Below are 26243 nucleotides of genomic sequence, written 5' to 3' on the forward strand. Positions count from 1 at the left end.
AGAAGAGTAAATAGGTTATATAAAATAGATTTTTCAAAAGAGAAGGAAAATTTCTTGTAAAATGATTAAAAATTGCAATTTTTTTTAAAAAATGTCATTGTATGTGTTTCTAAAGCGAAGAAATGCTTTTCAACTTTTGTGATCCTCGTTTAAGACCAGAAATTCATAGTGATACTATCAATACAGAAGGATATGAAGTTACTAATTTAATAACTAATTCTGACAAAGGATTTTTAGCATATGCTTGTATCAAGCCTCCTATAAATATTGATATTACTTTTTTATGTAATGTATGTATCAATCATATTTTAATTTGGCCACAAGTTGGTTCTCAAAAGTCATCAGGCTTTCAATTATATGCCAAAACTAGTAATGATACTAGTGTGCCTTATGCTTTATTAGCTACTGGATTTTTGGACTCCACAAATACTGGATTATTATTGTGTCCATCAAATATTAAGCATGAAACAATTTCTGCTCCACCAAATTTTTTAAAACTTTATATAAAACCTTCTCTGCGCTACTTAACAACATATATAAATAGTTTAAGAATATGTATATGTAAAACAAAGAATTCAGTACCTGCATTAGGTAAGATTGAAGTATGGGGAACAGTATCACCACGTTGTGGAAAAGACATAATAGCCAATATTTCTACTCTGTGGTTCAAACAACAATCTTGTTTAGTTGAATCTATACAAAAATCTGAGAATAAAGATTCATTTGTTATTACAGATAACAAGTAAATATGAAATTATTTTTTAATATATATACTGATTTAAGATTTATTAATTCTATTTATGCATATATTGTTTTAGAGAAACATTAGAATCAAATTTACAAGTTCCAGAATGTTTCTTAGATGCTATTACTTATGAAATAATGACACAACCAATTCTATTACCAAGTGGAAAAATAATTGATCAGAGTACATTATTGAAACATGAAGAAAATGAAGCAATATGGGGAAGAAGATTAACAGATCCTTTTACTGGTTTACCATTTAGCGAAAATCGTAAACCTGTTATAGCAAGTGCTTTAAAAATACGGATAGATAAATTTTTACTTGAAAATAGTAATGTAGAAGAAATTAAAAAATTGCCAAGAGTATTAGGTCGCGCAATATCTTCAAATATAACAGATAAAAAAATAGCAGAAGTTCCTCAGTATTTATTAAAAAGAAATATAATTAAAAGTTCAAATAATATAAAACCAAAATTGCATTGTTCTGTTACACAAACAAATAATAAACTCTGTCATAAATTGCCAGTTATGATATCTCAGAAACGAACTCTTTCTAGTTCAATTAATAAATTAGTAAAGAAAAAAATTACTGCCAATTCTTATGTACCTGTGTCTATAGACACAGAAAATGAAACAAAAAATAATTGTACTGATACAAATAATTTAAATTTTAATAATGAAATACATTTTGATATTAATATATCAGTACCTAATTTAAAACGTTTTAATAACATTCCAAAGAATGATTCAAAGTTAACTAATTGTTCCTGTTGTCCTAATGGCATTTTTTATCAACTTCCATGCAAGCATGTTTTATGTAGAAAAATCCTAACATCTATTGGAAATAATAAATGTATATCTTGTGGCATGTCTTATAAAAATAATGAAATACAACGGATTTATGATTAAATTATTTTCCATTATTATAAATTATTTATATTGTTGGATTATTAATTATGAATATTTTATATTCAATATTGTAAATAAAATCTAATAATTATTTTGACTAAATATATAAAATTTTTTATATTTTATTGCATTCTATTTTCAATTCATACATATCAAATATTAAATAAATGATAATACATTACATATAGATATTTTTAAGTCACAAAAAATTTGTCCTTTATCATATGTTTTGTTACAAATGTTGCATAAAATATTTGCACAGAATGTAATATATATTATATTAATAAAATGCATTGATCACATACTTAAATTTGCAAACATACTTTCATTTTTTTTATGATATGTACATTATATATGTTATTTATTAAATTTTACAACAAGATTTGTGAAAAGAGTTTTTTTAATCATTTTTAATCATAAATTTTTATATAAAAATTGAAAAAGCATTTTTTTTTTATATATAAGAACATTTCTTTAAATTGTGCATAGTATTATTCTGTGCAATATATTATAAGATGAAATAAAATCCATAAATTTAAATTTATTACTTAAAATAAAATCAAAAATGTTGCTCTAAATATGTACACATGTATATCGTGTAATTCGAACTTTTTTGCACATCACATTTAAAAATAATTTTTAAATCAGATAATACTATTTTATCACTTTTCATTTTTTGGAAGCAGAGCGTTAATCACTGTTTCTACTTTTGAATACAAGAAAATAATCTAATACATTCTACTTATTCATTATAACACTGTAAATCCACTACCTTGACTTTGTCGTTTGGCGATGTTAAATAGCGATAATAAATAATTACGCGAATCTGGGGAAACATAAAATGTGAGTGTACGATCAGAATTAGGAGTAGTGTTCTCAAAAATATCAGATTGTACATCACTATTTGTAGAAACACTAGCTAAACCAGTACTACTAGTTCGTACATATTCCGCTACTCGTGCTCGCATTTCACGATCCATCTATCAACAGAAATATTATTAAAAATTATATATATATATTATATTTAATTATATTTAATAAAATCGTAAAATATATATTATACTTCATATGGTGCTGGAGATATAGCTCTGTTAGTTTGTATCATTTCAGGAGAACAATATAAACATATCGTCGATTCCAAATGATGATCGGCACTCGTTAAATCTTTTAATAAAAATATCCGTTCTACATTATCTTCAGCCGTGTTAACTATTAACAACGCATGTCGTGTTAGAACTAACGTTATAGGACGACTAGTGCCTTGCTGGATTAAGTAATCTGCATTAGTAACATGCAAGATATTTCCATGATTATTTTCAAGTAAAGGTAATAACCACCAAGCATATCTAATAGTTGCATTATTATTGCCCGATGTATATTGAACCACTGGACGTTGTCGAGGCTATAAAAATGTATTTATTTTTAAGTAATTTTATTAAATATATTTAAAATAAATTTCATTAAGGACAAGTTATTTACTGAAGGCAAAGAATTCCAACCAGCTCCTTGAAGTAAACCTTGTCCTGTCAACGCTAATAATTCTGCAGCTCCACTTAAAGGTTTAGTAACTACTCCAACAAGTCCAAGTCCAACACCAGTCACGAGACTTTTAGTAGTTATTTCTCCGGACCAAACTTGCTGTAAAGGATGATGAGCTAAACCCGCAACTGCGGCTAAATAGATAAAGAAAAGTTTTGTTAATACAAAGTAATAAATTAAAAAAAAATATATTTAAATACCGAGAAGACTCATTCCAAATCCTGTCAAGCCTTGATATAATCCTTGCGCCATTCCTTGAGGACGCATTCTACGGGATTCTTCTTGCCTTTGAAGATGTTCCTCATCGAGTGTTAAACGATCTAAATTTCGTGCTACGCTAGATGCTAATTTCGTTACGGAATTTAATGTACCTATATAAAATAAATTAAACATAAAAATATAAATAAGCTTTATAATTACCATGTTCATATGTTAATATATTAATACCTGCTGTAACATGTCTCATTAAACTAGCTGAACCATGTGTTATTCCAACAATAAAACCCCATGGTCCTTGTAACAAACCTTGAAATGGAAGAGAAATAAAATCTCGAAGTCCTGAACCAAGAGCTTGTGCTAAACTACCAGGTGAACCTAATATTTCTAAAGATCCTACTACCCAACCTAAAGCACAAATATTTTAAAACATAAAATTTAATATAAAAAAAATTTAGATATATAATATAATTTTCATACCTGCCCCAAATATAGCACCAGATAAGTAATGCATTGTAATTGCATTGCCAAGTCTATAAGATGTAGTTAAAATATTTTTTTTTTCAAAATTACTAAAATACAAAGGAGAATGATCTAAAGCCAAATATAAATGTATAGAAGTATGTACACTTAATAAGATAGATATAGGTTCTATTTTTAAATTTTGTAATCTTAATGGACTACTTAATATTTTTGCATCAACCATTATATAATCGGGAATGTACACTCCAATAGTTGAAACTAACATTCTCGTTTTTTTCATGTCATCTGATTCAAAAACTCGAAATGGTATCATTGAAGTTGCATAATTCAATAATTGAGTTATATATGTATCTTCAATGTAAGCACTAATTGGTGCAATTTTTATATGAAGATCTTTTGATGCTGAAAAAATTATCAAGATAACAAAATTTATATAAAATATTTAAAGAAATTTAAAGAAATTATAAAAATATTAAATACCTCTTAATTGTCCCTGACAATTTTCTAATACATAATCAATCGCAATTAACGAATTTTCTCTTATTTGTTCTATTTTATTTATTAAACAACTATTTGTGTAAAATGTTGTTTCTTTCATTACAAGCGGACTTTGACTAATTAATACTACTGGAAAATCAAAACCTCCTTGATCAAATAACTGATTATCTAATTGTAAATCGCCTACAAAGGCACATATATTTATAATTCTAGATCTTGCATTAATGGCAACAATGACATCAATCATAGATAAGCTGGCTACTTCAATTCTTTGAGCATTTTCATTCATGTCATGCATAATAATGATGGTAACGCCACGAAGACAAATAGTCGCTGAACCTTCTTTAGAAATATTTTCATCAATATCTTTTGTATCATCATTTGTATTGATTTTCACATTTTCTATATCCGTTATTAATTGTCGTAAATTTATCTGCGAAGCAGTTTTAGTTTCTGTAACGATAGAATCATCTTGAGCTGAGAAGAAAGTTGTTACTGAAGTTGAACTTTCAGAACTTTGAACATTTATAATTGTTTTTTCATCATCTGGATCGCTAGAAAATTTATCACGTATTATTTCTGCATCTTTCATATCGTTTTCTTTTCGTAAAAGTCGACTTCTAATATCTCTTGCGGAAACTTCTACTTGAGATATTGGAACAATATTAATATAAGTAGTATAACAACGATTCTGCATAATCAATTTCACGTCTCCATAAGATGGTAGCCGTACATACTGATCCACTGATGTATTTGATATAGCGGATAAATTTATACCTCTTGACCATCGTAGTTCTTTACTTCTTATTATCTTATCATTATGACTATTTGTCACAGCGGAAAACAATAGTATATTCGATGTATTAATAATAGGTACATCAGGTAATCTACTACTATTAAAAGGAGTAGAATAATGGCTTGTTGCATTACTTTCTATTTCACAAATCCATGTAAAGTGAAAAGTATCTGTTATTATTCCATCTCCTGTTTCATTAGCTTGACCTACTAGAATTTTAAAAGCACAGGTATTTTCAATAAATAGTTGAGGATGATAATCTACATGTATCATTATGTATGTTGTGCCTTTGTCTTCTTGTATTGTAATGACTACTGGTATAGTAGTAGAACCATTTGGAATAGCAATGCATTTACGACTCATACCTTGGTCGACTCGAATTGGACAAGACCATTTATGTCCTACACTCAAAGATATATAAAGTACAAGAGGCTCTATAATATCTTCCATGTATAACGTATACCATTGCGTAATTGGAATACCTTGTTTCTGATCTTCAGATGGTGAAATATTAAGACTATAAGGAGTAAGATCATTAGGTAATTCAAGTCTAGTTGTATCTTCATGTACTGCTAATGTTGCAATGCATAATTCTTGGGATGTTAAGTTACTAATAACATGACTACTTGTTATACGTACAAGTCGCATATCCTCATGCATACTCGAATTGATACTCATGATCGAAACACTCGAACCGCAATCGACGCATGATTTAATGTTTCCCTCAACAGGAATGAGTCCACCGATTCGTGGCATGTAAAAATTTTGACTCCAATCAAGTCGAGCTAATTGTAAGGCCTGGGATGTATAAAATGTATCACAGATACCAACGCATAAATGGAATGTACCTTCTAATTTTGGTGGCGTTACAATTCCATAGTGAGGAATTTGACAAAGTTCAATATCTTCTGATACAAGAGATAAATGGCATCCCATGGAATTTAACATGAAACACCAAGGCTGTAATTCTAATAATAAAGTACTTGAAATTAATCCAGCATCTTGATATTTCACCTGTACATGTGTTTGGGGTTGTTCAGCAGATACCCATTCTTCGACCTCGTCTCCTTGGAAAGGCCATTGAAGTTCATCTTTTTGATTCTCAAGTTCTTGTAAAATGCTGTCAATATTTTCAATTTCAGGTCTTTTAAAGAATTTTCTTTGATCCACAGAGCTATATGATAATGGTACATATGGATTAGATGTAGAAACTCCGGTTTCTAATTGAAATGTTAATTGATGAAAATGTTCAAATGTTCCAGGACAATATAATTGCTGTTTTTCACCTCGACCATTTACCATTGTGCTTAAAGATATTTTCAATGAAGGTGTATCCATTTGTACTCTAGCTGGTACTGGTAAATGTGAACGAATCATGTAGAGTGGACTAAGTACAGCTAGTACTTTTGTTTTATCCTGAATTATTTGCGTTATTATTCGTACCCAAATACTTAAAAATTGTCCTCGTTCTTGTAATGGAACTTTAACGAGCCATGGTTGTCCCCATTTAGCGTTAGGTTGAAGAGGAATATCACCAGTCCAAGATAAATTTGGTACATTCGTGAATCGTAGACGTATTGCCATTTTTTTATTTCCATCAAGTATAACAGATGGTGGTCGAGTTTTACCAAGAATGGGATATACATCTTTTAATACAGTCACTTTTGATCCAATTTCAGTTTCATATTTAACTAATTTCATTTCGAAGTTATCAATTAATTGATTTGAAATTATAAGTTGACCAGAAAATGTTACAAGTTTTTGTGTAGCTGAGAGTGACGTAACGCTTACAAATACTGCTGCTTTCATAATAGAATTATTAAATTCGATTGCTTGAATTCCATCTGCACCAACAGAAAATGGTTTGCTCCATAACCAAATATTTTCTTCTATAGCTATTCGTAACATTTTGTTGCCAATATTTCGCCATGAATAAAAGATACATTGTCTACTTTCCAATAATATATTATCTCCTGCTCCACTTTGGCCAAAAAGGATAGACATATTGCTATCGTTAGCAATCACGTAACGTGTGAATAGAATCGTGATCTTGGTTTCTTCTTCTAAGGATGCATACCATAAATGCATTGAAACTACAAGAGTATGAGCTATTGTTGGACTCAATTTCAATGCAAATGGACTACATATAAAAGATATATCTGTTTTATCTGATAGAGATAATTGAAATCTCGCTTCTAGAGGATCTAATATTTCTTGCATAGTTAAGTGACCATAATCCAGTATATGTACTCCAAATGTACCACTAATATCAATCAGAATTGAACCGTCTATCCATCTATTAAATACAAGAATAGCTCCTTTATGTTCCAAAGTCATAAAACACTGAATTTCGGGAATTGTACCTTTCAAACTATAATTTTTTAATGGAGCCTGTAAATTATTGTACATAATTGTACTAACATGGTTATACATGGATATATGAATAGTGCCAATATTAAGCGCAGCTTGTATATTAGGTATAATTGAAGAATTGAAATATGAATCAATTCGTAAACAAGCTGCAAGAACGCGAGCTGAGATTATAGTTTTGGTAAGAGGTCGATTATTATTTGGTAGCAAAACTACACGCCATATACAAGCTACTGCTCTTGCTGGGGATTTTTCAGGAAGCTCTAAGCGATAGGAATCTGTTTCTGATAAGTAAAAATCGGCATATCGCTGATAAGACATATGACTGTCACTCCAATATTCGAGAGCACAAAGTACTTTATCAACATATCCAATATCAGAATCTAATGTCTAAAAAATAAAGAAAAATTGTTATAAAATTAAAAGATGTTTTGATATATAATTTTCTAAGAAAAATATTTTACTTACTTCGAATGGAACTGGAGATACATGTATTTTAGTTAATGTTCTTGGTTGAGGATATCTCCAAGCCATTGATTGTTGAGGATAAGTGAAAAATATAACCTGATGAATTAAATAATTATTTAAACTTTTTTAAAGTTGCTATTGAAAAAATATTATATTTTATAAACTTACTTGATATGGAAAAGGTAATTCATCTGCATTTCCGTTTACAAATTGGAATGCGCCTGCTTTGAGATCGTCTTTATAATGTTGTTCACTTGAAAGAACAATTTGCTTTTCATTATTTTTGAATTTTTTAGGTGATCTTGTTAGTTCATGTAATAATAATTGACAATCTTCCATAACATTTTTAATAATTTTTATTTGTTCTGGTCCAAAATCTAAATAAAGGCTATCACTATCTGCTTGTATTTGTATTTGAGGAATAGAGTCAATGTTTAACCAAGTTTCCCAAAGTAAGCATATTGTAATATTGCAACACCATGGATTTAAAAGCACTTTTATGTTACTATTCAAAATTACTGATATGATAAGAGAATCTACAGATGTGTTGGAATATATTCTGTCAGGTCTAAGAAGAGATGAAATATTTCCAGATAATGAAGCTAAACTGGTTATTATTTCGGCACCAGAATCAGTTTTAAGCGATAATACAATTTGTTTTGTACATATATTCAAATCAGGCCAATTTAACTTTTTCGATTTTGTTATTGAAGGTGTTTTAATATCATCATATTGCTCTAATAATTTTGTTTCATATTGCTTGATAAAACGTGACTGTATTTTATTTTTTATAATGTATATCTGATTTAGTCTGGACAAAGAAAAATAAATTTTTGTAGGTCTACCCATATCTATAAAATATTGTGGATTTTTTGTTATGGTTTTTTCATATTTCATTGTTATAAAAGATGGAGGAATGCCTGTATCTGGATGTAAATCGCCATTTTTCGTTTCGATCATAAAAACTTTGAAATCTTTTTCCGTTGGTATTGAAATTAATTCTTGATTATCCTTATCTCCAAGCGCCATTGTTATATCAAAACAAGATATTTGTATTTTTTGCGATGGATGTTGTTGCGAAAAATAAATGTTTGGCTGATTAATCATTACGTAAAAAAGCGGTTGTTTTTGACTTTCTCCTTCATCTTCTTCAACTTCATTTATATCAACTTCATATTCTGTGACTGCTTGATGAATATCATAAAGAACAAAAGTTATTTTTCCACAGTTCACAAGAAATTCAAATGGTAAAAGGATTGAAGTATTTGAAGATATTGGTTTGCTAACAATTGTGGAATTCACACTAGATGTTTCAAAATCTATACCGCTATCCTTGGTGACATCAATATCTATATCATCAGAAGATTGTTTTATCCAAGTAATTTGTTTAATATTTCCTATTGTTGAAAGAGGTTTCTGTGGCATGTTAATATATGTAGTTGTATTGATTTTATCTCGTTCAAAATTTCCTGATAATACATTTTTTAATTCATTATTTAAGATTGAAATCAGTTGAATCTGATCTAAATTTATTGTTAATTCAATATCTGTGATACAATTCACTTCAATTGCACTTCCACATACTATAATATCTGGTTTAAATAGCACAGGTGGAGCAATGATCAAACACAAATCAAATTTTGATAATAGCGGAAGTGTAGAAAATTGGCGTTCTAAACTACTTCCATGTCCAAGTTTATTCCATTCTAATGCAGGATTTTCATTCATGGTATACAAATATGATTGAGACATTTTCTTGTTTATAGTCATTTGATAATTCTTCCAAGTAGTTGTATGAGCACATATATTTTTTATATTAATTTGATATTGTCGATCTTCTACTGCAGAACCTGGTATACTTAAAATATTTGCTTGAGCTGCAAGTTGATATATATCTAATCTTAAAGGTGTTCTACAAATTGGATTTTCTGCATGTGGTGTAATACGAATTCCATCCAATTGAATCATTAATAGATCATGTTGTGGCTTAATTTTTGTAATATTTGAAACTGGTAGCATTAATCTAAGTCCTTTAAAGTCCAGGTATATTAATGGTAAAATTTCATTATCAAGACTAGTAATGCTGTTTAAATGTGTTGTGACACTTTGTTCAGAACTTTCAATTACGTCTTTCTCAATGGATTCATAAAAACATGTAAAAGGTTTTACTAATTGCATATATTTATTAACAATAGTAAGTGGTAAAATTATGTCTACCATTTGCACTTTAATAACTATTTCAGAAATATAACTATTAGAAGATAAAGTTGTTTCTGTTATTATATCTTTCTGAAACTTTAAAATAAATTAAATATTAGCATTGTTTTAAATATTAAATGTTTTTATATACCTATATACCTATATACCTATATATATAAATACCTTTTGACTCTTGTGCCGTTTATAAGTGCCCCATCGAGTATGAACATTTCCTGATTTTGCTCTAGTAAGGGTAAAACTTAAAAAACCAGAATCATCACCTTTTTCTAAACTATCCTCTCTTCCACAAAGAACCGCACCTACATATTCGCCAATGTCCCAGGTTGGTGAATTTGGTGCTCTATCAAAAATTTTTAATGCTTATTAAAAAATTGTACAAATTATCATTCTATATAATGATATAATATACCTTGTATAATGAAATATTGTGACTGTTGTAATTTTATTTTTTAATTTAAAATAAACAGGTTGCATATCTAAAGAAGTAATAATATCTTCTAATTCAAGCACTAATTTTAATGAAGATAAAGTCTCTTTTTCCGTTACATATAATTTAATTGCAATTTTTGTTATAGTCCATTGAATCCATGCCGTCAAAACTAATTCATCTGTATCTATAAAAAATATATATGATGCAAACATATTATATACATATTTTCCACATATAAGGATATATGGAAAATAATTTAATTATATTATACCTTGTGTATTATCATCTTTTGAAGTTGAAATAGTTGAATTTGTAGTTGTATCTTCAGGATATAATAATTGTGTTGGTGTAGATGGAGTTTGAGATATGATTGGAAGAACTTGTGTTTCGGTATTTATTTGATTACTATGTATGACACTTTTATTATTACTCGTTGTAGTTCGTAACGCGCTTAAAATATTTGAGATTATTTTACTCATGAAAACTACCTAAAGAAAATATAATTCATATAATTATATAATATAATACATATAATAAAATATAATCTAAAATATTCTAAATATAATATTTAGAAAATGTCTTAAATGTTTCTTGAATATAATACAATAACATATTATCTATATACAATAATTTTATTATAATACCTGTTCTTCAGAAATGGAAACAATAATTGGAGAATTATCAATATGAACACAAACACCTAAAGCAGCTAATGTATTTTCACCAGATTGAGATGTTGCAATCTTAGTTGTAAGAGCAACTGTAGCATTTAATGAAACTTTTTTGATGAAATTTTTTTGTGTTTGTTGTTGTAACATATAACAATGAAAGTCAACAAGACTTAATGTCCATGGAAAACTTTGTAATTCTAAAATAAATTATTAAAATAAAATAAAACATTTTACATATGTTTCCTAATATATTTTTTATTACTTACTACTAGTCCACATTGATTTTGGCAATTTAACTGGTAATTCGTGAAGATAAGGTATAAGTAACTCGAAATTTATATTAGACGAATGAACAAGAAGAGAAGGTAATTTTATTATTAATATTTGTAATTTATTATCGTTTTTTAATGCTCTGTCTTTGGCTTCTTCTATTCCTAAATTAATAAATATCAGTATTACAAAAAGTTACAAATAAATTATTTATAAAGTATATATAAGTATATAAAGTATATATACTTACCATATGCACCAATACCACTCATTGTAATTGATGGTATATAAATAACAATATGTCCAACACATCCACTTAATACAAGACCACACCACCATGGGTACAGTTCTGCTAATCTGGCCAATATTCCCAAATTCTGTAAGTTCTATTACAGATTAATTTTTTATAACTAATAAAAGATTATAGACATAATTAATAAAAAAATAGTAATTATTAAATTTTTTATTACTTGAAACTGCGTCATTATTTAGTTAAACAATTAAGTAATGTACCTGTCCTTTATTTTCAGATTTAGAATCATGTTTTTTTTCAATTTCATCATTTTGTAAAGTTTTTGATTTTTCTGTGATTATGACGGATTTTCGTTTTTCTTTATCTGAAGAACTATGTACACTTTCGTGTAAACTAGGAAATGTTTTTTTCTTTGTACCAGTATCAGAAGATGCACCTTCAAAATGTTGTGTTTCGGGTCGCGTCGTACATAAAGTACCCAAATTATAATACGTAACACGATATTCTAGCCATTTAAAAAGCAGTGGATCAACTGAAGCTCTGATATCTGCTATTTGAAGTGAAATCAAAGGTGGATGCGTTTGTTTATCAATATTTAATGGAAATTGCATTATAATAGTTAATAGCGCTTTATTTACTGCATCACTAAAAATGAAAAAAGAATCAATATAGCATTTATTTAGCTAATATATTTCAAGTATACCAACCCGTGAATGTTACTTTCTGGTCCCGAAAATATAAAAGCTTGCTGTGATTCATTAAGAGCAAACATTTTTATTGAATTTATACTTAATTCATTTGATATCGTAATTAAAGATGATAATTTTTTACAATTTACGTTTTCTAATAATAATTCCAGATATACAGGGTCTAAAAAATTTTTTTGATATTATATTATATATTAGATATTACATATAACATAAATTAAATATTTTTGATTATTATAAAATAGCACATACTTGTTTCTTGGCAGGCATCGATAAATAAAGAAGAACAAATTAGAGGATTTGTCATATCATTAGAATTCAAAATTGAAGTTAAGATAGATATAGCAGCCATTAATTTTGCTTTTGTTCCTGTAATTGTAATACTGTCAATATGTGCTTCATATATTTCATGTATTAAGTCGCCATTTTTCCAATACTGTGGATATAGTAATTTTTGAATTTTACATTCAATAGAATAAGGCATTATTATCGATGTATGGCAATTTTTTGTTAAATAAAGTTGACTTCTGGCTCCATTGACCTGTTAATTAAGCATTATTACCATAAAAGAAGATATATATTGCATTAATTTTTCTATTACCTGTAATGTAATAATCTTATGACATTGATTAAACATTTCGGTCGGAATATCAGTTTGTTTGGATGCACAAGCTGCAAGCCTAAATGGATATAAAGGTTGGAGCATAGTTAATATTACTTCATCACATTCAATGCTCATATAAGGATCGTCTGTAAGAGCAGGTGTTAATGGCGTTGTCTAGAAAAATAAAAATGTAAAAAAAAAAAAAAAAATAAATAATATTACAATAAATATTATTCATTATATATCTATGTATATTAAATATTTACTACTTACTCGACTTTCAATTATCTTTCTCTGTCTTGGAAGTCCTGTAATAGAATGATCTGCTAATTGTAGTTGAAGTGAAGCTTTAACTATTAATAATTTTGTTTCAACCATAGATACATTTTCTCGCAATGCTTCATATTCTTCCAATGTAACTGGAGGAAGTTCGTTTACAAGTGGATCTGATAATTTATAAATAATATATATTATACAGATAATTTCTTCAAATAAATATATATATATATATAATCAAATAATATAAATATACCTGATTTTGTAACGAGATATGGATTATAATCGTAATTTGCGGCAGCTTGTTTTATTGTTTCGATACGGTGAAAAACACCTGAACATAATCTAATAGTTAAATCACCTATAATGTATCTCATTACTCTACGTTCGCGAAAATTACTAAAAAAAAGTATATTAATTAAGATTTTTATAATTTTATAAAATTTTAAAATTATTATAAATTTTTTTTAAGAATATTTATTTAATCTAATTACCTATATTCGAAATTAGATCCAAACTCTGCTAATTTTTCAGGTGTTATATCGTCTGGCAATTCGACGCAATGAACGTAGTCTATAGAAAACGCCGGACATCGTTCCATTAATCGCTCCTCTAGAAATGTTTTAATCTAAATGTTTAAATTCAAAATTATAAATATAGATTTAAAATTTGATTACCTGAAACTGTAAGTAAATGATAATATATTCCTTGTTTATATTCTCGTTTTTTCCCTTTATTTTCCACTGAATCATCATCAAATAATGAATCTTTTAAGTAACGAGTATTAAACTTTCCAGCTACTAAATATAAAGGTGGCTAAACGAAATTGTTTATTAGTCATACTTCAAATAAAAAATATTTATAAATTAAAAATTATAATATAAAATATTACTTGTGCTCCATCAACTACTTCAAGGTGACCACAGCTACATGTTCCTCTCGGATATACACGTATGAAACCCATTCCAATTTGAAAACTAGTCATTGCAATTCCTTGAAGCAATGTATCTACTACTACGCCATTCAATCGCAATGTCAAAAATGATTTATATCGAAGTTTACGAGATTTATAAAACAATTGTTCCTTAACATTTTCGACTGTCTATGTAAAAAAAAAAAAAAAAAAAAAAAAAAAAAAAAAAAAAAAAAAAAAAAAAGAAAAAAAAAATAAATTTTTTTTATATTTTTTTTTTTTTTTCTTTTTTTTTTATTTTTTTTATTTTTATTTTTATTTTTATTTTTATTTTTATTTTTATTTTTATTTTTATTTTTATTTTTATTTTTATTTTTATTTTTATTTTTATTTTTATTTTTATTTTTTTTTTTTTTTAAAAAAAAAAAAAAATAAAAATAAAAATAAAAAAAATAAAAAAAAAAAGAAAAAAGAAAGAAAAATAAAATCTATTTATATATTATATTATTTTTTATTTTATTTTAAATAGATACCTTAAAAGTTAAAGTTGCATCTTGTATATATATGCCTAAATGAATGGTATGTCCAGAATATGCCATTTGTTGTTCTGTAGACCAATCATTATCCCAATCGATAGGTAATAAAGATGATACCATATTCCAAGCCCATCCACCCCATCCTGTAGTATCTGTAGTAGTTCCTATCACATGTTCTGTATCATCTAAAAAATCATTAAATAATATAGAATATGAAAATTATATGATGCAATGAAATTTTTTATAAATAAAATACCTTGTACACTATCTTCTCTTTCATCAATAGGAATTAAAGATTTTTCTTTATTAGATGGAAATTGTTTTGTTTGTAAAACCATTATCAATGCTGCTAATCTGAGTAACATTGGCACTTGTTGTTCTGTTATACTAAATTCCATCTTTTGGCAATGAAGGTCTAATCGTGTAATAGAAGCTCTTTTTGCAGTATTACTATGATAGTTTATGATTAAACGTATAATAACAGAACATCGATACAAGACAGGATCCTAAATAAAAAATATTTTATTTTTGCATAATATTGTAAAAAAATTAAATATAAATTTCCAATTGTAATACCTGATATATTTCTATCTTCCCAGATGCATCCATTTTATCTAAACATAATGTTAGATCTTGAATAGTAATAACTTTTCTAAGCATAACTTCATATCCATTAACATCTGAAAAATATATTGTTATATATATGAATATAATTTTAATATTGGTAGAAAGATCATTTTTAAAATAAGATATATACCAGTAAATGCTGGTTCCCATTTGTTATTAACAGTTTGCATACTTAAGAATCTGACATTGACACTAAGAACAATATCTTCTTCCACATACTTTAGAATTAAATTATTACAATTAATTGTTATATTATTTACAACTTTTGTTACTATGCCTTTTATATAACCAGGAGGAGCTTCTTCCCTATAAATTATATAGCAACATATAAAAATAATGTATAATATATATTTTTGCATAAGAATAATGCATAATATATATTTTAATAAAAATAATTTATTTACTGTGGTATCTCTTGTTTTTTTTGCAAGGAAGAAGGATTAGTTTCCATTTTATTATCATCTTTTAATTTTAAAATGCATTCTAAAATAGAAATTAAATTTTTATTTTCAAATATTTATTTAACTTTATAAATCTAAATCATATTATTTAATATTTACCTATCGTATTAATAGTAATCACAATTGGTTCTGAATTAATTTTTACCCAAGGAACATGAATAAGTAATTCATGTATATGACCACTAACAAAAACAAAAGGAAGATTTAGTTGTTCTTCTAAAACCTCCAGTCGTAAGTCAAGATTTTGAAATGATGCATCACCACCCCATAAAGAGACCTAAAATATATAATGAAATAATATATTAATTATAATATATTAAAAAAAAATATACACTTTTTTTTGGCAAAATCAATTATATGTATTTAATATACCTGAGATTGTTCTGGTTTAAAATTTTTCACATATTTTTCAACATAACTGAGAATCACTGGTGTTATATACGATTCCAATTTAAACATTGTGATTGATAATAATTCAATACATTCCACATACTCTTGTATAAGTTTAATAAATTCATATAAATAAAGAATGCTTTAATTTCTTTTTGATCTGTTAATTCATTCAATATGTATAATAAATATATTGATAGAAGAAATAACAAGCACAATGATAAGAAAAAAGTATTTATAGTATTTAAAAATGCACACAAGTTTATCTGAAAATTATAAAATTATTAAAATTATAAGTATAATCATTAATATGATATAAATAAGAATAAAAATTAAAATAAATATGTATACATAAATTTGCTAATAATATTCACTTTTAAAGCAATTGAATCAAATATTTTTAAAAGGAAAATGTAGTGGGGTGAACAGAATTAATAGTCGCTTTGAAAAATATATTTTATTCTATTTTCATTTTAATGAATATAAATTATAATATGCTATTTAATGTGTATAAAATACTTATTAACCTTATTAAATATCGGCAGTCGACCATGAAATAAATTGAAGTATAAAAATGCATTTTAAAAATATATATTGCCACTTTGAATGATTTACAATTGACAGTTTTAATCTTAATTTTATATGTTTGAAGTTTTATTTATGCTGTCTGCTTTAACCTTTCTAATTTGACGTGCACTGCAGTTGCATGTGCACAGCAATTATAATGCGCATGCGTATCATTTTGAATGTCATGTAAGGAACGAAATTTTAAATTATATATTTATATTGTATATTTATACGCGTAAAAAGTTTATAAAATATTAAAATATACAAATAAATGAAAATATAATAAAAAATACATCTATCTAATTCATAATATCAATTCAAATTTTTTATGTTAAATTTACTATTTTTGCTTAATTCTTATTATATATAAATATTTTTTAACACACCCCATAAAAATCGTTTTTTTTTTATCATTTAATTTTCATACATTCTTTGATGTTCACTTCGTATTGAATGTAATGTAATTTTCTGTCATATTTTAAAATAAAAAAAAAAAAAAAATGCCACATAATGCATATTTTGCAGCTCGAGATTATACAAAACCAGCAATTGATCGCCGCATTGCTGAATTATTAAAAAGAAGAGTTGGTATAGAAGAACCTTTAGAAAGTTTACAAGATTTACTTGTATGTAAATAAAAATATAAATACTATTTTATTTAGATTTATTAGTAATATATTTTATTTAAATTTTGTTATTTTTATTTTATTATTTTATTATTTATATAGGCTAAATATAAAGAGAAACGAAATGCAAGACAAGCATTGCTTAAACCAACACATAGACATGTTTTGGAAGTTGCTGCTTTCATTTTAAATGTAAATCCTGATATTTTAGAAGAAGGAATTATTGATAAAGATGAATATATCAATGTTTTTGACAATTTTTTTCTTAAAAATGGGAAGAATGCAATTCTTATACATTTTCAACCAATGGAACCACCTCCATTTGGTATCATAAAAAAATTACATTTTTATTATATTTGTTAATTTAATTGTTGAATATAATTAATATAAAAAAAAAAATATGAAAAACTAGACTCAGGACGTTGGATTCCACATGATGGGCGTGAAGAACAAGTAATACGTTGCTGTGTTACTGATGGTTCTACAGAACAATTTTCTGGTAGATGTGTCATAGTTTATAGATTAAGATCAGACATTGATTTTGAAATTAAACATCTTCTTGATGTATGTTCCCTTAATAATAATTTCATATATTATAATGTGTTTATAAATTAAAATTTTGAATAGGACACATATTATGCATATGCAGAAGTTGATCCTGTATCTCAAAGTGCACTAGCAGCTATATCAGATTTGATTTTAAGGCTAAATTTGCCAGCAATAATTGTTAATAAAGTGTGGGGCGAATTATCAAAATCTGAACATGCTGAAAAAGTAATAAATAATTTTATTTGTGATTTTAGAGATTTTTGGGAATTTTTAAGCAGTAAGCTATAAAATTTATAAAATTATATTTAAATTTATGGAATGAAATTATTATTTTTATATTTTTTTCTAGCGACTAAAATAGATTTAGAAAACATAATAAAATTTTATACGGATTGGAATATTTATAATAAATATTTATCAACACCAGAAAAATATAAAAGTAGTCTTACTAATCCAGAAGCTATTATAGCTGTAGAAAAGAATGTTAAATTATGGATGAAAAGTATGGAACGGGTAATGAAAAATTTATAATATATGTTACCCTTTATTTTAAAAAAATAAATGAAATATTTATAATATTTTTTTTTTGCACAAACTATAGGCTGTTGTTCAAAGTCAACAATTACGTAGGGAAACAGAAGCAATGGGACCAAATGCAGAGCTTAGTTATTGGAGAAGATTGCTTGCTCGTTTTTCATCAATCATTGAACATATAAAAGCTCCATACAGTCAGACATTTATAAATTTTTTAACAAATATAAAATCGAAACATATAAGAGTATGTTTACATTTATAAAATATCTTTTTTAAATTGATTTAGAATTGATAAAAATTTCATATTGTCCACATATAGAAATGGAAGATACTGGAAGATCATGTTGACACAATACAAATTCTTGCAGAAGATAATGTAAAATATTTATATGCACTAGAAAAATTTACACAACCCTTGTACAGACTCGATCCAACAAAAATGGGAGAATATTTGCCTCCGCTTATGTATGCTATACGAATGATATACGCTACTTCTCGATTCTTTAATACCAGACGAATGGTCACTGCAGTTTTTGTTAAAGTATTATCGCAAAGACATAATGAAAATTATAAGTTTTTTTTATATTATGTTTACATTTTATGAAATTTTAACAATTTGACGATAAATTTCAGATGACAAATCAAATGATTTTAGCATGCAAAGCATATTTAACAGAAGACGGAAAAATAAATATTTGGAATGATTCGAAATATGATATGATACTCAAAATAAAGGTAAATATTTATTTAAAAAAAAAATTTTAAATTTGATTTGTTAAAAAGTTAACTTTCTTATAGGATTGTATTACATTGTGCGATCAATATTACAACTATTACAACGAAATGTGCAAAGATGTGAAAGAATCTGCTGATGAAAAACCTTTCGAAGTATCCGAAATGTACGTTTTCGGAAAGTTTAATACCTTCAAAGATAGGATAATAAAAGTTAGTTAGATGAAACATTCCATAAAATTGATCTCGTAATCTAAAACAATTATTAAAAAAAAAAATTAAATATATTTTTCAGATTATGGATGTTTTACAAACAGCATTAAAGTATTTACTTCTTTTTAATTCCGCGATAGAGAAAATAGATGTATTTGCAAACAAGTTCTCGAGTTTTTTCTACGATATTACATCCAAAGATTATGATCCATTAAACCATAGAAAACCATACTTCGATTCTGATTACGATCAATATAAGAAAAACGTATCAGAGACAATAGTAGAATTAAGAAACTTCTTTTATAACTGTGTATCGGAAACGCCGAATATAACTGAAGCATTGAGAGTAGTGGCAAGGTACTATTCGCTGTATCATTTCCATGTTACATTTATATAAAGCATACGATTTCACACAGATTTCAGAAATTGAAGTTTAAAGAATTGAGAATCGACAGGAAATATTTAGAACTTATATCATTGTTTCAAAAAGAAATCGAAGATATACGAGATAGATATAATGAAGATAGATCAAATACTCCGATACCACGAAACGTTCCACCTATTGCAGGTCGTATTTTGTGGATCCGACAACTTTTTAGACGCATTGAAACTTCTATGGAGATATACAAAGAATGTAAACGAGTGATTGTTCACGATCACATGCAAAGATGTATTAAAATTTACAATGCCTTGATCACTGTCTTCATACACTATGAAATGATATATCACAAAGCATGGTTTGACTCCTCAGAGATTGTAAGTATAATTATTAGAAAATATAAAAATTCGTAAACTGACTATTGTCTAAATTATCAAATATATCAATTGATAGGTCCGATTGGCATTGGCTTCTCCTTTGATAATAAGGCATCCGGACACGAATAAATATCACTTAAACTTTGATTCGTACATTATAGAAGTGATACGTGAATCAGAACATATGGCTAGATTTGATTTGGAAGTACCAGATTTTATACAAATAATAACATTTTGTAAAGATAGAATTTTTTCGTCGTATGAAACTGTGAAACAATTGGTCAAAGAGAATGATACATTGAGGTATATGAGATTTAACATCTAGTACAAACAGTACAGAATCTTTCTAAACGCCTTTTGAACGTCTTACTTCACGTTATAAAAAATATTTTTAAAATATCATATGTTATTCAGATTTCAAAAAATATAGGAATCATCTTTGTTTCATTTTTCAGACGAACTATACCGTTATTGTTCTTAAATTTAATGAAAATTATTTTGGTCGATCTCGAGATTGCTTTTCAACCTTGTTTGTCCGTAATCACATGGACGTCTTTGAATATTGACGAAGTATGTGATACCATAAAAAAGGCGATTATGTCTGTGCAGATTTTTGTTAAAGAGATAAAAGACATGAAGGAAGCAAGAGTTGACGAAGTCTTCGAATGTATATCAGAAGCAATCTTGATACAACTTGTTGACGATCCAAAGCATCCAGTTCAGCTTTTAGATGACAATATTGCTCATGGACTTTTGGTGTCTGCTGATCTTGAAATTAAATCATCTGCAGCAGAAAATGCAGTTATTACAATTATAAACAAATTTATACAATTTGTAATTGATGAGACTGTACAAGATGTTAAATATAATTGGCTTGATCCGGATAAAATACACAAACATATTTCACAAACGAAATTGACAAAAGGAAAATATGAGCCAGGTTATTAAGCCCATTGCTCTCTTTTGAAGATTTATAAAAATTTTAGAAAAATATATAAAAAAACTTTTTTCTTAAATTTATACATAAATACTATATGATGTGAAAAAAGCAAAATTTTAAGTTAATGCATAAAAGTGGATAGATTAAAAAATATTTTTAATATTTCAACAATGATTTATATCTATTTGTCGTAGGTTTCGCTCCCATCGAAAGAACTCGTAAAGTTAATATAACCAAAGTGCACAATGATTGCATGGAATTGTTTGCATATTTTCATAATAAACTCATAGAAGCTTTGGTGAAGTGTACAAAAAATTCCTTGGAGATATTGAGAAAAAAAGTCACTGAAATGAGGTTCATTCAATGTCGTTTATAATTTTATAACTGATAATTTTATAAATGATGAAAAAATGATTTCTATCCTTTTTTTTAATTATAGTCATTTGAGAAACGATTTAAGTGACGATAAAAAGAAATCGCCAATACTTTTAACGACATTCATCTTGCAAATACCAAATATCATGATAATACCTCCGATAGAAGAGTTGCAATTTTATTTTGGAAAATTAGTGGTCGCCATTGTTGAAAATCATAAAAATATTACAGCATGGGGACAGCGTGATATCGATAGAGAGTTAAAATCCAGTGAAAGTTTGTTTCGTGCAAAAGATATATAAAAATAATAAAACAATCGTGTATCAATTATATTCTTACATAAATATATTATTTACGTATAGATGGAATGAAGAATTACTATCAACTTATATCTGATCATAAAGAAATAGTCCGATGTGTAATGAGCCTACAAGGTGCAATTATGACTATAAAAGAAGATATTGAAGATCTTTGCAATGTACTATTTCTACTTTCATTCTTTTCTATACCATAAGCAAATCTCGAATAACAAATTCAGAAATTTTTGTGAATAGTTTTTTAAAATAGTTTGTAATATTATAGAATTAATTATTATAATATTTAAAGAATACTTATATACTAGGATATATACTACTATAAATATTTTAATTATGTTACTAAATTAAATCTTTATAATATTATCTGCAATTTTTCCAAATATTTTTAGTTAAAAATTTGAGATACTTTCGATCAATATTAATTTTACTATTTTTCAATAGTATTATTTGAAGTATTCGTACATATGGAGCGAAGATAGGGATCAGCTGGTGCAAAATTTCGTTGATTCTGAACCTATCACCCAAGTAATCAAAGAAAAATTCGTGGAATATGAAGATTTAGTTGCCGAAATCGAAAATCTGCCAGACTCGCATATAATTGGGCCTATAAAAATTAGCATGGGTAATAAATTAATTTTCTTCTTCCTCCATCATTATGACATTCATATGAAAGATCTTCAATTCATCATCGTTTGATGTGATAAACTTTTTTCTATAAATTATTTTATTTCTCTTCGCAGAGAAATTGAAATTAGGATTTCTAGTTGAAGCGCGTGCATGGAAGACATTATTGGGTCAAAAGTTATCTGTAACTTATAAAGAGAAATTGAAAAAGATCACTGAATATATAAACGAGAAAAATAAAGTTCTAGTTAGAGTAATAAAAGATTTGGAAGATGTGAGGATCGCGATGAAATGTTTAAGCGAAATACGAGATGATTTTATAATGTTGGACATAGAATTGATCTTGATCGAGGAAACATACACGTTGATGGGGAGATTCAACATCCCAATTTCGAAAGAAGAACAGGACATAGTGGACGGTTTACGATACAATTTTACAAACATGATGAACATGGTAATACTTATGAAAGATTATTGATATTGTCTCGAATAATTGCTACATATCAATGTATTTATTACAAGGCGAAACAAGTTCAAGCAAAGATATGCGAAATGCAAGAGCCATTGAAAAAAGAACTGACGGATGGTGTTGCAATATTTAAACAAGAGGTGATTGATTTTGATCTTGATTTTGAATTGAATGGTCCAATGGTTGAAGGAATACCGGCCAAAGAAGCTAGTGATCGGTATCATCTATTAATAATATTAATATAATATCATATATTTTGATTTATCATCATTTTCTCTTTTTAATATATTTTTCAAATGTTATGTAAATAAATATTTTTTCAAATTACTTAAATGTTTATTATAAAATATGTAAAATATATATAATTTTTATTACCTATTATTACTTCATTTTTTCAGACTCATATTCTTTCAAGGCCGTCATGATGAGTTATGGGAGAAGTTCGAGACTTACAGTAGCGGTGAAAGTTTATTCGGCATTGAGATAACAGATTATCCACCTCTTCATCAAAGAAAAAGAGAAATTAATTTGCTACAGAAATTATACAGTTTGTATTTGCAAGTGATACGAACGATCGACAGTTACTATGATATACCTTGGGCCGAAATCGATATCGAAGCTATAGTAGCCGAATTAGGCGAATTTCAGAATAGGTGAACGCATATTGTATATCATAATACGTATGTAAATATATTTGCATACGTAACTTGATTTTGCAATCTTGCGCCAGATGTCGACGATTACCCAAAGCTATGAGAGATTGGCCAGCTTACATTGATTTGAAGAAGAAGATCGACGACTTTAACGAGACTTGTCCATTGTTAGAGTTGATGGCTAATAAAGCGATGCAACCCAGACATTGGGAAAGAATGTCGAAATTGTGCAAATATCACTTCGACGTTGAATCGGAGACTTTTACCCTGGCATGCGTGATGCAAGCACCTTTGTTGAAGTACAAAGATGAAGTCGAGGTATTGTTCAAACTGAAACAAATTGATATTTTTATTTTAATTATAAATATTCATAAACATATTTATAAATATTTAGGATATATGCATTAGTGCAGTGAAAGAGCAAGATATAGATAGTAAATTAAAACAAATAATAGCAGAGTGGGCTGTTGTGGATTTACAATTTGCTCCTTTCAAACAAAGAGGAGATTTATTATTGAAAGGTATAGAAACAATGGAGATAATATCTCAACTCGAAGATAGCTTGATGATCATTAGTTCACTTTTGGCAAATAGGTAAGGAAACTTATTTTTTAATTCAAAAAAAAAAAAAAAAATGATTAATATTGACTTAAACAATATCGGTTTCTTAAATATGATTTTTAATTTAGATATAATGCGCCTTTCAAAAAAGATATACAATTGTGGCAAAGTAAACTTAGCAATACCTCTGAAATCTTAGCAAAATGGTTAACTGTCCAGAATTTATGGGCTTACTTAGAAGCAGTATTCATTGGCGGAGATATATCGAAACAACTTCCAGCAGAGGCGAAACGTTTTAATGTAACGGAATAAAGTAAATTCTAAAGATCAGAGGATCGAGAAAATTATATGTTTTTATATGTTTTAGAATATTGATAAATCATGGGTAAAGATTATGTATCGAGCACGTGAAAGAGTGAACGCTGTGGAAGTGTGCACAGGAGATGAAACGATGCAACAATTTTTGCCACATTTATTGGAGCAGTTAGAATCCTGTCAGAAATCTCTCAGCGGGTATAAAAATTGCTTCGAATACCTTATCATCGATATGATTAAAATTATAACGAAATAAAATATCTTTTACAGATATTTGGAAACGAAACGAGGCATATTTCCAAGATTTTGCTTCATATCAGATCCTACGTTATTGGAGATACTTGGTCAAGCAGCTGATTGTCACACTATACAGAAATATCTTGATGGTTTCTTTGACAATATAGGAAAAGTAATAAAACTATTTGAGTAAAATCTTGTAAACTGATTTTCTCTTATACAACTTAGATTTTTTTCATTTACAGTTAGAGTTTCATGAAAAAGAATATGAAAGAATTGTGGCTATGTATTCTCGTGAAAACGAGAAAGTTATATTAGAGAAAGATGTTATATGTACAGGGGGTGTAGAAAATTGGTTGAACACTTTATTATTAGTTCATCAGTTTTCGGTAGGCAGTGTAATTTCTCAAGGATTGATAACTCTTGCTAACGAAGATTTTGATCTCATAGCATTGATAGACGCTACTATTTTACAAGTAAATTTAACCAAGTGTTAAATAAATAAAAAATTCGACTTTGCAAGTAAGATGTGTTTTCATGTGTTTTCTTCTTTTTCTTTAAAAATTATATTGTATTTTATAGGTAGGATTGTTAGCTTTGCAAGTCTTATGGACTCGTGATTCTGAAGTAGCTCTCACCACAGTAAAACGAGACAGAGGAATAATGAAGAGAACGAATCAATGGTTTCTAGACTTATTGAACAGTCTCATTGAAGTGACTGTCAAAGATTTGACGAAATATGCGAGAGCGAAATACGAGGCCTTAATTACTATTCATGTGCATCAAAGGTACAATGTAAATGCAAATCTAATTATATTCCACTGTCACTAGAAAATTAAAAAATTTCATTTATGATAAAAAGAACGAGGAATCTATATTTTATATTTAAGAATGAAACCAATTTCTATTCTTTATTTACATAAATAAGAATATAAAAAGATTTGACATTATTTCAAATTTTACATTCCAATTCCATTCTTTTATGAATTTTTTTAGAGACATATTCGACGATCTGTGCACTCTCAGAATTCGCAATGTGAACGATTTCGAGTGGTTGAAACAATGTAGATATTATTATAATCCTGAGACGGAAGAAGTTCCTATACAAATCACAGACATTGATTTTATCTATCAAAATGAGTTTCTAGGATGTACCGACCGACTTGCTATTACTCCTCTTACTGATAGATGCTACATAACATTAGCTCAAGCTGTGGGTAAGATAAATATTTCTTTTATTATATTAAATTTAAGAAATAATTTCTAATATTATTAATACATGTTTTTAAAATTTCCAACCTTTAGGTATGAATTTTGGTGGTGCACCCGCGGGACCAGCCGGCACTGGTAAAACGGAAACCACAAAGGATATGGGGAAAGCACTTGGAAAATAC

General features: G+C 27.3%; 4 protein-coding genes across 5 annotated transcripts in view; 3 read left to right on the forward strand and 1 right to left on the reverse strand.

Moving 5' to 3' along the window:
* The first annotated feature begins 3 nt into the window (after nt 1–3).
* LOC102671516 (RING finger protein 37) lies at nt 4–1773 on the forward strand. Its single transcript, XM_006609290.1, has 2 exons — nt 4–742; nt 819–1773. The coding sequence occupies exons 1-2, from the start codon at nt 123–125 to the stop codon at nt 1651–1653; spliced, it is 1455 nt and encodes a 484-aa protein (XP_006609353.1). The 5' UTR covers nt 4–122; the 3' UTR covers nt 1654–1773.
* LOC102671876 (vacuolar protein sorting-associated protein 13B) lies at nt 1760–16576 on the reverse strand. Of its 2 annotated transcripts, none has more exons than XM_006609293.2 (31): nt 16364–16576; nt 16091–16268; nt 15935–16013; nt 15661–15836; nt 15480–15583; nt 15160–15409; nt 14901–15088; nt 14347–14556; nt 14132–14270; nt 13949–14066; nt 13711–13853; nt 13452–13624; nt 13176–13352; nt 12827–13115; nt 12575–12737; nt 12128–12512; nt 11865–11991; nt 11611–11778; nt 11318–11541; nt 10945–11161; nt 10653–10857; nt 10406–10583; nt 8192–10318; nt 8024–8119; nt 4372–7945; nt 3889–4293; nt 3640–3816; nt 3393–3563; nt 3133–3326; nt 2717–3055; nt 1760–2633 (listed from the first exon to the last, which is right to left on the reverse strand). In XM_006609293.2, the coding sequence occupies exons 1-31, from the start codon at nt 16448–16450 to the stop codon at nt 2403–2405; spliced, it is 11292 nt and encodes a 3763-aa protein (XP_006609356.1). In that variant the 5' UTR covers nt 16451–16576; the 3' UTR covers nt 1760–2402. The 2 variants fall into 2 exon arrangements, with proteins under 2 accessions (XP_006609356.1, XP_006609355.1); XM_006609292.2 differs by having other exon boundaries at nt 11865–12000.
* An 872-nt stretch (nt 16577–17448) lies between these two features.
* Nucleotides 17449–18013, forward strand: LOC116186750. The gene is made up of 2 exons (XM_031514963.1): nt 17449–17574; nt 17677–18013. The coding sequence occupies exons 1-2, from the start codon at nt 17449–17451 to the stop codon at nt 17935–17937; spliced, it is 387 nt and encodes a 128-aa protein (XP_031370823.1). The 3' UTR covers nt 17938–18013.
* A 36-nt stretch (nt 18014–18049) lies between these two features.
* LOC102679645 (dynein heavy chain 8, axonemal) overlaps nt 18050–26243 on the forward strand; it is a 19789-nt gene continuing 11595 nt past the window's right edge. Inside the window, exons 1-27 of the mRNA XM_031514964.1 lie at nt 18050–18073; nt 18202–18400; nt 18551–18636; nt 18725–18901; nt 18977–19259; nt 19313–19392; nt 19456–19556; nt 19633–19959; nt 20019–20358; nt 20435–20661; nt 20814–21298; nt 21475–21652; nt 21738–21949; nt 22036–22151; nt 22432–22622; nt 22729–23068; nt 23137–23300; nt 23482–23736; nt 23814–24054; nt 24131–24330; nt 24426–24597; nt 24665–24810; nt 24883–25021; nt 25095–25325; nt 25432–25637; nt 25846–26066; nt 26155–26240. Of these exons, the coding sequence (XP_031370824.1) occupies nt 18050–18073; nt 18202–18400; nt 18551–18636; nt 18725–18901; nt 18977–19259; nt 19313–19392; nt 19456–19556; nt 19633–19959; nt 20019–20358; nt 20435–20661; nt 20814–21298; nt 21475–21652; nt 21738–21949; nt 22036–22151; nt 22432–22622; nt 22729–23068; nt 23137–23300; nt 23482–23736; nt 23814–24054; nt 24131–24330; nt 24426–24597; nt 24665–24810; nt 24883–25021; nt 25095–25325; nt 25432–25637; nt 25846–26066; nt 26155–26240 (5427 nt within the window). The remainder of the gene's footprint in view (nt 18074–18201; nt 18401–18550; nt 18637–18724; nt 18902–18976; nt 19260–19312; nt 19393–19455; nt 19557–19632; nt 19960–20018; nt 20359–20434; nt 20662–20813; nt 21299–21474; nt 21653–21737; nt 21950–22035; nt 22152–22431; nt 22623–22728; nt 23069–23136; nt 23301–23481; nt 23737–23813; nt 24055–24130; nt 24331–24425; nt 24598–24664; nt 24811–24882; nt 25022–25094; nt 25326–25431; nt 25638–25845; nt 26067–26154; nt 26241–26243) is intronic.

The sequence above is a fragment of the Apis dorsata genome, unplaced genomic scaffold, assembly GCF_000469605.1.
Source record: "Apis dorsata unplaced genomic scaffold, Apis dorsata 1.3 scaffold_52, whole genome shotgun sequence".
Lineage (NCBI taxonomy): Eukaryota > Metazoa > Arthropoda > Insecta > Hymenoptera > Apidae > Apis > Apis dorsata.